This window comes from Nerophis lumbriciformis, linkage group LG17 (assembly GCF_033978685.3).
Source record: "Nerophis lumbriciformis linkage group LG17, RoL_Nlum_v2.1, whole genome shotgun sequence".
Lineage (NCBI taxonomy): Eukaryota > Metazoa > Chordata > Actinopteri > Syngnathiformes > Syngnathidae > Nerophis > Nerophis lumbriciformis.
In genome coordinates this window covers 14,299,931-14,315,263 of record NC_084564.2, presented here as the reverse complement: position 1 = coordinate 14,315,263, position 15,333 = coordinate 14,299,931, and the positions used below count along the sequence as shown (strand labels likewise).

At 38.4% G+C, this 15,333-nt stretch overlaps 1 protein-coding gene across 2 annotated transcripts in view; it reads left to right on the top strand.

The window, feature by feature from the left end:
* The window catches only part of LOC133614533 (cell adhesion molecule DSCAM-like), a 299,360-nt gene that overhangs the window by 189,726 nt on the left and 94,301 nt on the right, over positions 1–15,333 (top strand). For both annotated transcript variants that reach the window (XM_072914993.1, XM_072914992.1), the window contains exons 7-9: positions 2,962–3,237; positions 6,822–7,118; positions 11,915–12,187. In XM_072914993.1, coding sequence (XP_072771094.1) covers positions 2,962–3,237; positions 6,822–7,118; positions 11,915–12,187 — 846 coding nt within the window. The remainder of the gene's footprint in view (positions 1–2,961; positions 3,238–6,821; positions 7,119–11,914; positions 12,188–15,333) is intronic.

Sequence of the window (15,333 nt, the reverse complement as noted above, 5' to 3'; positions counted from 1 at the left end):
TATGTTACAAACTTTTTTTTTACAAAATTGAATACATTCATTTTTGTCCTCAAAATTCTACACACAATACCCCATAATGACAATGTCAACAAGTTTTTTTAGAATTTTTTGCAAATGTATTAAAAAATAAAAAATAAGAAATGACAAGTACATAAGTGTTCACAGCATTTGCTCAACACTTTGTTGCTGCACCTTTGGCAACAATTACAGCCTCAAGTATGGCTTGGCACACCTATCTTTGGGCAGTTTTGCCCATTCCTCTTTGCTGCACCTCTCAAGCTCCACCAGGTTGGATGGGAAGCCATTTTCAGATCTCAATGGGATTCAAGTCTGGGCTCAAGGACATTTACAGAGTTGTCCTGAAGACGTTTCTTTGTTATCTTGGCTGTGTGCTTAGTGTCGTTGTCCTGCTGAAAGATGAACCGTACACCCCAATCTGAGCTCAAGAGCACTCTGGAGTAGGTTTTCATCCAGGATGTCTCTGTACATTGCTGCATTCATCTTTCCCTCTATCCTGACTAGTCTCCCAGTTCCTCTGACAAACATCCCCACAGCATGATGCTGCCACCACCATGCCTCTCTGTAGGGATGGTATCAGCCTGGTGATGAGCGGTGCCTGGTTTCCTCCAAACATGATGCCTGGCATTCACGCTAAGGACGTCAATCTTGGTCTCATCAGACCAGAGAATTTTGTTTCTCATGGTGTGAGCATTTTGGCAAACTTTTTACTAAGAAACGGCTGTCTGATTGGTGGATTGATGCAGAGATGGTTGTCCTTCTACAAACCCCGTTTGAGTATGAGTTGAGAAATTGTGTTAGATGTAAATATAAACGGAATACAATGATTTGCAAATCCTTTTCAACCCATATTCAATTGAATGCACTACAAAGACAAGATATTTGATGTTCAAACTCATAAACTTTTTTTTTTTTTGCAAATAATAATTAACTTAGAATTTCATGGCTGCAACACGTGCCAAAGTAGTTGGGAAAGGGCATGTTCACCACTGTGTTACATGGCCTTTCCTTTGAACAACACTCAGTAAACGTTTGGGAACTGAGGAGACACATTTTTTAAGCTTCTCAGGTGGAATTCTTTCCCATTCTTGCTTGATGTACAGCTTAAGTTGTTCAACAGTCCGGGGGTCTCCGTTGTGGTATTTTAGGCTTCATAATGCGCCACACATTTTCAATGGGAGACAGGTCTGGACTACAGGCAGGCCAGTCTACACTCTTTTACTATGAAGCCACGTTGATGTAACACGTGGCTTTGCATTGTCTTGCTGAAATAAGCAGGGGCGTCCATGGTAACGTTGCTTGGATGGCAACATATGTTGCTCCAAAACCTGTATGTACCTTTCAGCATTAATGGCGCCTTCACAGATGTGTAAGTTACCCATGTCTTGGGCACTAATACACCCCCATACCATCACAGATGCTGGCTTTTCAACTTTGCGCCTATAACAATCCGGATGGTTCTTTTCCTCTTTGGTCCGGAGGACACGACGTCCACAGTTTCCAAAAACAATTTTAAATGTGGACTCGTCAGACCACAGAACACTTTTCCACTTTGTATCAGTCCATCTTAGATGAGCTCAGGCCCAGCGAGGCCGACGGCGTTTCTGGGTGTTGTTGATGAACGGTTTTCGCCTTGCATAGGAGAGCTTTAACTTGCACTTACAGATGTAGCGACCAACTGTAGTTACTGACAGTGGGTTTCTGAAGTGTTCCTGAGCCCATGTGGTGATATCCTTTACACACTGATGACGCTTGTTGATGCAGTACAGCCTGAGGGATCGAAGGTCACAGGCTTAGCTGCTTACGTGCAGTGATTTCTCCAGATTCTCTGAACCCTTTGATGATATTACGGACAGTAGATGGTGAAATCCCTAAATTCCTTGCAATAGCTGGTTGAGAAAGGTTTTTCCTAAACTGTTCGACAATTTGCTCACGCATTTGTTGACAAAGTGGTGACCCTCGCCCCATCCTTGTTTGTGAATGACTGAGCATTTCATGGAATCTACTTTTATACCCAATCATGGCACCCACCTGTTCCCAATTTGCCTGTTCACCTGTGGGATGTTCCAAATAACTGTTTGAGGAGCATTCCTCAACTTTATCAGTATTTATTGCCACCTTTCCCAACTTCTTTGTCACGTGTTGCTGGCATCAAATTCTTAAGTTAATGATTATTTGCAAAAAAAAAAAGTTTATCAGTTTGAACATCAAATATGTTGTCTTTGTAGCATATTCAACTGAATATGGGTTGAAAAGGATTTGCAAATCATTGTATTCCGTTTATATTTACATCTAACCCAATTTCCCAACTCATATGGAAACGGGGTTTGGAGAAGGTTCTGCTCTCTCCACAGAGGAAAGCTGTAGCTCTGACAGAGTGGCCATCGGGTTCTTGGTCAGCTCCCTGACTAGGACCCTTTTCCACCGATCTTTCAGTTTCAACGATCAACCAGCTCTAGGAAAAGTCCTGGTGGTTCCAAACGTCTTCCATTTAGGCTTGTTGGGGGCCACTGTGCTCATTGGAACCTTCAAGGCAGCAGATATTTGTCTATACCCCCCCTGCGCCCCCCCCCCCCTCCCCCAACCACCTCACCTGAATGTACTGTAAGATTTTTTGTTAAAATAAAGCCAATATTGCAATTTTTGTGGTCCCTTTTATTTAGAAAAGTATCGAAATACCGGGACAACACTAATTGTTAGTAGCCCATGTATCGAGATTCATATCGGATTGCCATTTAAAGTAGAGAATGACACCCCTACTAGTTAGCTTGCTTCCTAACTACCTACTCACCAGTTTATTACATATACTTTTCTGGGTATGTATTTAATGTACAAATGTGTGTATATGATCTCCCTACTGACCTACCTACCTTACCTACCTGAAGACATACAATATTTCAATGTCAAACTCCCGTCCCTAAAATCCTGTGTTTGCGTCCCCAGAGTCCCTGAAGGCGGTGGTCAGCCCCCGCAAGGTGAAAGGCAGCGTGGGCAGCAAGGTGTCTCTCTCCTGCAGCGTGAGCGGCTCCGACGAGTACGAGCTGTCGTGGTACCGCAACGGCGAGATCATCTACCCGGGCAACAACGTGCGTTTCACCGGCCTCAACCGGGAGAACCTGATCATGGAGGGAATGTCCAAGAGCGACGGCGGGGCCTACCAGTGCTTCGCCAGGAAGGGCAAAATATCCGGTCAGGACTTTGTGCAAGTCATCCTTGAAGGTAAAGTCAAGACGCGATAAGCCTATACTGTATGTACAGTAATACTGTATGCACACGCGTTTACATGTGAATGACATCCTGGCCTCCATTCCTATGATTAACAAAGGCTTCGCAAATATACAAAAGCCTGAGCACGTTACTCCCATCAGCTTACCTTGGCGGCGTTGCTAAGGCAACCGTCTCCTGCAGCCAAGCAGCTGTAAAAAAAAATAAATAAATAAAAAAAGGAGAAGAAGATATCGATCACCTGTAATCACGCGCAGCAGACGTAGATTATCTGGAGGGTTAGAGGCAGGCAGACACGCTGTATAGACAAAAGTATATGGACATGATGAAAAATATAGCGTTAGTTCTCTTCCCTTTGACTAATTCGGACATGATTATGTGTGTCTGGGGGACTTTGAGGATTGATTGATCATTGATTAATGAATTAATTGATTTAGAGTTGTGTCTTAAACACAGATTACTCAGGCAATTTATTTTGACAGCACCTTCACCTAACGGCCGATGCTTACCACCCCGAAAGGACTTTAGCTAAAACTGAGGTAATTTGCATATATATATATATTCAGGGCCACCCTTTCCTATATGCAGGTCACTCGCTATGCGTATGGCCCCGTGATCCGTTTTGCGGTAAGTAGCTGATGTAAAATGTTATTTGTGAATAACAGAGCGATTCAAACTGATTCCTAGCCCTTTCCTGCTCCGTCATGACTAAGATTATAATGGCAAATTGCTTTTGACATTCACATTGTCTCCTATGGTGCGCAACATTGTGCTGAAATTGTAAATACAGCCATACTGGGTTCAGACCTAAGTACTTTTGTAGATACTGTACATATCAGGACATTTTGCAGACTTGTGTTTTATGTAGAGATGTCCGATAATATCGGCCTGCTGATATTGTTGGCCGATAAATGCGTTAAAATGTAATATCGGAAATTATAGGTATCGTTTTTTTTTTTTTTTTTTTTGTTTTTTTTTATTAAATCAACATAAAAAACATAAGATCCACTTACAATTAGTGCACCAACCCCAAAAAACTCCCTCCCCCATTTACACTCATTCACACAAAAGGGTTGTTTCTTTCTGTTATTAATATTCTGGTTCCTACATTATATATCAATATATATCAATACAGTCTGCAAGGGATACAGTCCGTAAGCACACATGATTGTGCATGCTGCTGGTCCACTAATAGTACTCATTTTCATTAATTACTAGTTTCTATGTAACTGTTTTTATGTTGTTTTACTTTCTTTTTTATTAAAAAAAAATGTCTGTATTTTATTTATCTAATTTGATTAATTTTTTAAAAAAAAGGACCTTATCTTCACCATACCTGGTTGTCCAAATTAGGCATGATATAATGTGTTAATTCCACGACTGCATATATCGGTTGATATCGGTATCGGTAATTAAAGAGTTGGACAATATCGGAATATCGGATATCGGCAAAAAGCCATTATCGGACATCCCTAGTTTTATGTCAGTTACATTTGAGTATTTTTCACTAAAAGAATACATTATTGAACAGTTTATTTTCCATGAATTCTTTTCTGTACAAAATATGCATCAAATTAAATTCAAGTTTAATGAAAAAAGTCTAAAAATCATTTCACATGGATAAAGAAAAATGTAAAATTTTTTTTTCGATGGGGCCTCAAAATGGAATTCTGCTTAGGGCCCCATTTTAGTCAGGGGTGGCCTTTCATGTATTGCATCGATTAATTCTGGTATTATCGAAGTACAACACGTTTAAGATACCATCTCAAAGCAAAACAGCAAGACGCTAATTGGACATGGACAAAAAAGAGACACATCGAGAATATCATGTATTCAAATAAAACATCTAAAAATCCGACAATAAAATTGCATTTGTGTCATAATATTGTGCTTTTTTTTTTAGTTCATTCAAATTGCATTAGTAATGAAGTCTCATTAACTGCAATTAATCAAAAATTCAAAAGTGTGATTTAAAAAAACAATTCCTGATACTTCTGTCCGTATGTTTTATTTTGAATGACAGCGACTCCTCTCAAAAACATAAACACAAAGACATCAATTCCGCCTCAGAATAAATAAATAGTTGAAGGAGAGCCATCGTCACGGTTTACCTGACACAGGAAACGTGACGAATTTCTGTATTTTTTATTTCGCTGACTGCTTATTTACTATCACTTTTACCATCATATTTGTACATGTCGTATTTGCTGATGTTGCTCTACTGTTGTTGTTGTTGTTGTTATTCTTGTATTTGCTGTTGTTGTTTTTGTCTCTCTGTCTAATCCCCCTCTTGTCCCCACAATTTCCCCCTCTGTCTTCCTTTTTTTCCTCTTTATATCCCCTCCTGCTCCGGCCCGGCTGCACCAAATGATAATATAAATACATTTAATAAAGTCAAATACAAATAAGGCAACAAGAGAAGTATCCTACATTTCTCTTTTGTAAAGTAAATCTGAACAGCCGATATGGGCATCTACATCAACTATATGATTTGCCTGAGAAGCTGGACAGGACAAAAAAAAAAACGTTACGAATTGGGTGGGTGGCTACAGTCGCGATCAAAAGTTTACATACACTTGTAAAGAACATAGTGTCATGGCTGTCTTGAGTTTCCAATAAGCACCAGTTCCATTGAGAGTAAATTGGACAATGAAAAAGGAGGATTACCTCAAAATTCTTTAGGACAACCTAAAATCATCAACCCCGGAGGTTGGGTCTTGGGCGCAGTTGGGTGTTCCAACAGGACAATGACCCCAAACACATGTCAAAAGTGGTAAAGAAATGGCTAAATCAGACTAGAATTAAGGTTTTAGAATAGCCTTCCCAAGGTCCTGACTTAAACGTGTGGACAATGCTAAAGAAACAAGTCCATGTCAGAAAACCAACACATTTAGCTGAACTGCACCAATTTTGTCAAGAGGAGTGATAAAAAACTCTACCAGAAGCTTGTGGATGGCTACCAAAAGCGCCAGTGAAACTTGCCAAGGGACATGTAACCAAATATTAACATTGCTGTATGTATACTTTTGACCCAGCAGATTTGGTCACATTTCCAGTAGACCCATAATAAATTCATAAAAGAACCAAACTTCATGAATGTTTTTTTGTGACCAACAAGTATGTGCTCCAATCACTCTATCACAAAAAAATAAGAGTTGTAGAAATTATTGGAAACTCAAGACAGCCATGACATTATGTTCTTTACAAGTGTATGTAAACTTTTGACCATGACTGTATCTATCGCTAACTTAAGCAGCCAGGTGTTGAATATCTTAAAATATGTTTTTTGGCATTTCCAACTTTGACCACAGCGTCAGTTGCTATGTAGAGTGGCACTTTCCATCATTTTCAGCAGACTGCATCCCGTAGATCCACCCAGCAATGGGGTCATATGACCTGAACTGTAGTTGTGTGTTATTTTGCATTATTACATTTTTCAAGCTGGATTTCATTTGTTTCGTGGAGGTTTGCTTGAGGATTGCCCATTTGCAAAGTTGTGTAGTCTCCAATAGCCCACAGATGTTGTATCAACTTGAGCTTTATTGTTCTCCACGTTTCCCCACGTTCTGCCTCCGCAGACGGCACGCCGAAGATCCTCTTGTCCTTCAGCGAGAAGGTGGTCAACCCCAGCGAGCCCGTCTTCCTGGCGTGCAACGTCAAGGGCACGCCGCCGCCGCGCTGCGTGTGGTCCCTGGACGACGAACCGGTCATCAAGGACGGCCACCATCACCTGGGACACTACGACACGCACGAGGGCCACGTGGTCAGCCAGCTCAACGTGACGCACACGCAGGTGCAGGACGGCGGCGTGTACCGGTGCACGTGCAGCAACTCGGCCGGCCTCGTGTACCACCAGGCTCGAATAAACGTAAGAGGTGCTTGTCAAATCAGCTCCTCCAAGAACAACAATACACATACCTGTCTGTCTCGCTGTCTGTCTGTCTGTCTGCAAGGAGGACCCCCTCGTTTGCCCCCTCGTAGGTTATAAAGTAGGTCGAATTCATCTCCGAAATAATGTTTCCTGTGTGCATGCACAGCAAAAGTACCTTACATTAATATTACTGTTATTGCATTGTTATTATTATTTCAATTCCCCCTTCAGATGTCGAGCACTTTTAGTCTGCATGTCCCATGTCTGCTAAACCCAGCGTCTTAAAGCTAAGTAAATCAAATAAGTGTCAAATACGAAAACGTATTCTGAATCCTTTCTTGGGCCGTCATTAATAACAATATAATGATTATATTAATACAATTATAATGGTGAATTCCCACCCAGTATTCAAAATGTCCCCTGTGGCGCACAGTGTTAGTGCTGGGCTAAATAACAGATCTATTAAGACCAAATCACGACCAGCAAAAAATGCAATTATTCGTTTTAATGAAATGACGTGTTATTTTGCACAAAAATAATAATTATTAAACAATTTTTTAAATTTAATTTGTTTTAGAACAAAACATGCATCAAATCGATTTTAAAAAAAGGTAAACAAATTGTTTCACCTGGATACAAAAGTGTGTATTTTTTTTTTTTTTTTTTTTTTTTTTTTAATTAAATCAACATAAAAAACACAAGATACACTTACAATTACTGCACCAACCCAAAAAAAACTCCCTCCCCCATTTACACTCATTTACACTCATTCACACAAAAGGGTTGTTTCTTTGTGTTATTAATATTCTGGTTCCTACATTATATATCAATATATATCAATACAGTCTGCAAGGGATACAGTCCGTAAGCACACATGATTGTGCGTGCTGCTGGTCCACTAATAGTACTAACCTTTAACAGTTATTTTTACGAATTTTCATGAATTACTAGTTTCTATGTAACTGTTTTTATGTTGTTTTACTTTCTTTTTTATTCAAAAAAAATGTTTTTAATTTATTTATCTTATTTGATTAATTTTTTTTAAAAAGTACCTTATCTTCACCATACCTGGTTGTCTAAATTAGGTATAATAATGTGTTAATTCCACGACTGCATATATCGGTTGATATCGGTATCGGTAATTAAAGAGTTGGACAATATCGGAATACAAACCCAGCGTCTTAAAGCTAAGTAAATCAAATAAGTGTCAAATACGAAAACGTATTCTGAACCCTTTCTTGGGCCGTCATTAATAACAATATAATGATTATATTAATACAATTATAATGGTGAATTCCCACCCAGTATTCATAATGTCCCTTGTGGCGCACAGTGGTAGTGCTGGGCTAAATAACAGACCTATTAAGACCAAATCACGACCAGCAAAAAATGCAATTATTCGTTTTAATGAAATGACATGTGTTATTTTGCACAAAAATAATAATTATTAAACAATTTTTTTAAATTTAATTTGTTTTAGAACAAAACATGCATCAAATCGATTTTAAAAAAGGTATACAAATTGTTTCACCTGGATACAAAAGTGTGGATTTGTTTTGTAATGGGGAGGGGCCTCAAAATAAAATTTTGCTAGGGCCCCAATTTAGCCAAAAGTATTCAGGCAGTGACTGATTGAGACTTTTATTAGTAGGTTGCACAGTGAAGTACATATTCCGTACAATTGACCACTAAATGGTAACACCCGAATAAGTTTTTCAACTTGTTTAAGTCGGGGTCCCCTTAAATTGATTCATGATACAGATATATACTATCAGATATATACTATCATCATAATACAGTCATCACACAAGATAATCACATTGAATTATTTACATTATTTACAATCCGGGGTGTGGAGGGGGGAGGGGGAGGGTTAGGTTAGGTTGTTATCATCAGTCATCAACAATTGAGAACAGAGAAATGGATATTGGAACAGTGTAGGTCTGACTTGGTAGGATATGGACAGCAAGTAGTGGGCAGAGAGAGAGAGAGAGATCAGAAGGCATAAGAAAAAGTATCTGCATTTGATTGTTTACATTTGATTATTAACAATCCGGGGAGGGTGTTAGTTTAGGGTTGTAGCTGCCTGGAGGTGTACTTTTATTGCGGTTTTGAAGGAGGATAGAGATGCCCTTTCTTTTATACCTGTTGGGAGTGCATTCCACATTGATGTGGGATAGAAAGAGAATGAGTTAAGACCTTTGTTAGATCGGAATCTGGGTTTAACGTGGTTAGTGGAGCTCCCCCTGGTGTTGTGGTTATGGCGGTCATTTACGTTAAGGAAGTAGTTTGACATGTACTTCGGTATCAGGGAGGTGTAGCGGATTTTATAGACTAGGCTCAGTGCAAGTTGTTTTACTCTGTCCTCCACCCTGAGCCAGCCCACTTTGGAGAAGTGGGTAGGATTGAGGTGGGATCTGGGGTGGAGGTGACCATAATGGATTAAGTGGGGTTTATTTGTCGACTTTCACCCAGATATTGTGAAGGAATTTGTTTGCATAATCTAATTTAGCTTTTCCTTAACCGAAGGGTGAAAATGTTGCAGCCCGTTTGTGTTGCTCGTGCAATTATTTGTCTGACAAATACACCAGCGTTTCTCTAACCATAGGGCTTTGGCCCATTATCGGGCAGCGAGTGCCCCCTAGAGGGCCGCCAAAAATATGTGATCCGTATGGGACGCGGCGGTACTCAGTAGTAATACGCTTTTCCACCACTTGTGGCAGTAATGACAATATCAAACGCACAGAAGAAGTCTGGAGCTAAAGAGAATATATATAGAAGAAGTTTCGTAAGTGCAAAAAATATGACTAAAGTGGTGAAGCTGTATTTTTATTTCACTTTATTTCACTTTACGTACTTACATTGTTACTGTAATTTTAGTTGAAAAAAAACATACTTATTATTATCTTAGTTTATTCATTTTAGCACTAAATATTTGTATTTAAATATATTTTTCATCAGTTATGTGAGTCCCTTCTTATACAGTATATTTTGTTGGTAATTATTTTTTAATCAGCCTGACGTAAGCCTATGGTTTATGTGTTAAATAAATAATACTCTTTGTGATTAACACATGGTTTCCTATCATTTGACAAAGTTGTAAACTGTAATTAAGTTAGAAAATTTTTGAATATGTTTGAAACAAGAGTAGGATTACGAACTCAGTGTTTATATTTGAGTGGGTCCAAAAAGTATAAAAAAGGGCAAAAAGGTTAGAAATCCCTGAACTACGCCATATGTCATCGCTGTTATAATAGTTATTACTTATTATTAGTTTCAAAAACATTATTTTTGAAGTCAGGAGGATAATTTGTGTATGCAATACAAAGTAATTGAACAGTAATTTTAGTATATGTGAACACATTGTTGAAGATTATTAAAAACTTACTTGAAAATTATTTTTTGATTGAAATATATATAATAAGTGGACATTTGACAAACTTAACAAAATTGAAGTCGGAATTTTTGTTCATGCCTAGAGAATAATAAAAACACTCCTGAAGTAGATTATAATATTTTTATTGCAAGGGGGGGGGGAAAAGTACAAATATATAACTCAACCCCGAGAGGGATAAGCGGTAGAAAATAGCAAGTAAATATGCAACATAAATATAAACATGCATTTACCTTACATCTTATTTGTAAATACATGCAAGGCCCCATAAATCAGATTAACTTGAAATTTCTCACACAACTCAATGCATTCTATAAAACAACCACTTTAACTTTAGGGTGTTTAAAAATCACCACAGAAATAAAGCAAAATACATACATATAAAATATACAACAATATGTAAAATACACACATGTAGAGAACAAGTGTGTACAATTTGAGTGACATTGTAAAATTAAAAAACAATTGTAAAAAAACATTTGAAAGACTGAGTAAAACGTCTTAGGCAGGGGTGTCAAACGTACGGCCTAAGGGCCTGATCCAGCCCCTGATCAGGCCCGCGAACAGGTTTAACGCGGCCCGCGGGATGAGTTTGCTAAGTATAAATAACCTGAAATTTTTGAATGAAAGAAACAGCTGTTCTAAATGTGTCCACTGGATGTCGAAATAGCAATTCTTTGTAGATGATGCGACATATGTACAAAATAAACCACATGATGTTGGTACATCAGTCGAAGAAAATGATCAAACTACATAAATAACATACTGTAATTTGATGTTGACATTATTTGTTTATCTAGATAGATTGAAAATGAACACCAATGCATTGACTGATGAACATTATCACATAATTTATTCAGAAAATATAAATAACGACAAATAAAAATATAATACTATTAACCGCAACATGTAAGTGTAAAGAAAACCCAACAACATTATGATTTGTACATTTTCAGAATGTGCTTGTTCTATTTTTAAACAGAGAAAACAATCTGAAGTTGTCTTTATTTTTAAGTTATCGTGCCGTGATTTTACCAGTCCGGCCCACTTGGGAGTAGATTTTTCTACACGTGGCCCCCGATCTAAAATTAACTTGACACCCCTGGTCTTAGGACTTACCAGCTAATTGACTCAATAACTATTTTAAATATCCTTTACAAACTCTCATATGCTATACATAAAATTGCTGTAATCTCTAAATACAAAATGCCATATTTTTGTGTAACCTTTTAAACAAAAACAAAAAATCCATGTTTAAATTGATATCCATTGAGCAATGATAAAACGTATCCAAATCTCCCCAAATAAACTGTACTGTTTTGTGTACACAACACTGCAGCAAAGTCACAGCGCTAACATTGTAACCACCATGACTAAATACACGTCCCCTCTCTGCGCCACTGCAGGCCGCGCCAGCATCCGTCCCATGAAAAATGTCACCGCCATCGCCGGACGGGACGCCTTTATTCACTGCCGCGTCATCGGCTACCCGTACTATTCCATCAAGTGGTACAAGAACTCCGCCTTGCTGCCCTTCAACCATCGCCAGCGAGCCTTCGAGAACAACGGCACGCTCAGGCTCACCAACGTGCAGCAGGTGGACGCCGGCGAGTATAACTGCAAAGTGATGGTGCAGCCCAACAAGATGGACTCCCAGAGTGTGCATCTCCGTGTGAGAGGTAAGAGTGAAGACCTTGGCCTACTGTTTAAATTTTGTCCAATTGCTACTGACACTGAAGGACAACTATCATCAGAAAACACAATCCGACCATGTCAGTTATATTGAAAAATATCAATTCCAGCATCTAATTATGACTATCAAAAGGAAATACATTTTAACATACATCATCGACATGTGAAAGCTCATCGAGAGAATGCCAAGAGTGTGCAAAGCAGTAATCAGAGCAAAGGGTGGCTATTTTGAAGAAACTAGAAGAAACTATAATATAAAACATGTAAAACAACACACCGTTTTTTGTTAAGTACATAACTCCACATGTGCTCATTCATAGTTTTGATGCCTTCAGTGACAATCTACAATGTAAATAGTCATGAAAATAAAGAAAACGCATTGAATGAGGAGAAGGTGTGTCCAAACTTTTGGCCTGTATTGTATATATATATATATATATATAAAAAAAAAAAAATATATATATATATATATATATATATATATATATATATACAAATAATTAATAATTGATATAATTGGATATTAAGAGCATTAGCATGTGAAAGTTTGACTTCAACCTTGTTTAATTCCGTGACAACCTCCTTACAGTTTTTTAACCAATCAGAAATATCAAGCAGCTAACATGGGTAAGGGCGGAAAGTGTTGTGCATTTTTTCCCATTGTGCTTTGTAATTTTTTTGCGGTGCATGGATGTTTTTTTAAATGTCCTCACAATTCAGTGAGCAGGTTACCTTACGTGTGACCATGTCTGTTGACATTTTGTGCTGGTTGGATTTTTATTTTTTTATTTTTTTGGCGCCATGACTAAGGAAGGTTGTTTGCATTGGGTCATATAAGTAATTGCTGCACACACGTTTGTTCAGATCCGTATTAAAGGTCATTGACCAGTGGCCTAGCGGTTAGAGTGTCCGCCCTGAGATCGGTAGGTTGTGAGTTCAAACCCCGGCCGAGTCATACCAAAGACTATAAAAATGGGACCCATTACCTCCCTGCTCGGCACTCAGCATCAAGGGTTGGAATTAATAATAATAATAATAATAACTGGGATTTATATAGCGCTTTTCTAAGTACCCAAAGTCGCTTTACATGTAGAACCCATCAAACATTCACACATTGGGGGTTAAATCACCAAAAATGATTCCCGGGCGTGGCACCGCTGCTGCCACTGCTCCCCTCACCTCCCAGGGGGTGAACAAGGGGATGGGTCAAATGCAGAGGACGAATTTCACCACACCTAGTGTGTGTGTGACTATCATTGGTACTTTAACTTTAACTTTAACTTTAATTGCCAATAAGACAAAGACACAGTAGTAGCATCAATATTGTTGGTAAGTAAATGCAACTTTCCAGTGGGTAAGATTCCTTATTAAACTCATGACGTCTCGCGAGCCAAATTAGAGATTTCACCGAGCACTATGTTCGCTATCATTCCCTAATGTTTAAATGTATACTGCCAACTAGTGTCCTGGAATGGGTTCTACACCCCTTGTTGTCTTATTAAAAAAACTGTCCTCCTGCACGTCCAAATGGCCTCACTGAGAAGGCCCTGAGCAGACTGATAAACAAACAGGAACGCAAGCGTCGTTATAAATGGATTTCATATTCATCTCAGACCAATACAGCTCACTAGGCCGGCTAATAAAGACAGTATCAGCGCTAATGATATCACGCAGCCGATCTCCGCTGAGATCTTCTTAGCGGCCCTAATTGGGAACACGACGGAGGGCTCCCCTTATTATTTCCGTCCTCCGTCTGATCAGTACGTGAGGATGCCACGTTACATTTTGTCATCAAACGAGGGGAACGGAGGGAGGGGAGCGAGACGCCGAGGGCGATAATACAAAATACCGCCTCACCCGGCGGTGTCACGCTGAGCGAGTGCATTTGTTTAATTTCAGCGCGCTCTTGCTTAAAATACACAGCGCTTCTTTGGGGATCTCAAGAGTCCATTATCTCCGCTTTGTTGAGAATTAAATAAGCTGCTAAAGTGCTGCTTATTTCCACTGTTATTTGATCTGACTGGACACTCAAACACAAATGACTTGTGCGATGGCGGATGGCTTCCAAGAGGCTTTTAAAATAGATATATTTTATTGCAATACTCCGTGATTTGACTTATTTTTGTGGGGCGGCATAGCTCGGTTGGTAGAGTGGCCGTGCCAGCAACTGGAGGGTTCCTGGTTCAATCCCCACCTTTTACCAACCTCATCACGTCTGTTGTGTCCTTGAGCAAGACACTTCACCCTTGCTCCTGTTGGGTCGTGGTTAGGGTGTGTGTGAATGGGTGAATGTGGAAATAGTTTCAAAGCGCTTTGAGTACCGTATTTTTCGGACCATAAGTCGCAGTTTTTTTCATAGTTTATGAAAGTTGCATAATGTTTTTTTCCTTCTTTATTATGCATTTTCGGCAGGTGCGACTTATACTCCGGTGCGACTTATACTCCGAAAAATACGGTACCTTGAAGGTAGAAAAGTGCTATACAAGTATAACCCATTTACCATTTGTATGTATATATATATATATATATATATATATATATATATATATATATATATATATATATATATATATATATATATATATATATATACCGTATTTTTCAAAGTACAAGTCGCACCGGAGTATAAGTCGCACCTGCTGAAAATGCTTAATAAAGAGCCCGGCCAAACTATGAAAAAAACTGCGACTTATAGTCCGAAAAATACGGTAGGTATATATATATATATATATATATATATATATATATATATATATATATATATATATATATATATATATATATATATATATATATATTAGGACTGCAATATCAAATCAATTAAATCGATTAAAATCGATTACAAAAATAGTTGGCGATTAATTTAGTCATCGATTCGTTGGATCTATGCTATGCGCATTTATTTTTGTTAATTTTTTTCATTTTTTATTTTTTTATAAACCTTTATTTATAAACTGCAACATGTACAAACAGCGGAGAAACAATAATCAAAATAAGTATGGTGCCAGTATGCTGGTTTTTTTCCAATAAAATACTGGAAAGGATAGAAATGGAGTTTGTCTCTTTTATCTGACTATTAATCGATTAATCGAAGTAATAATCGACAGATTAATCGATTATCAAATTAATCGTT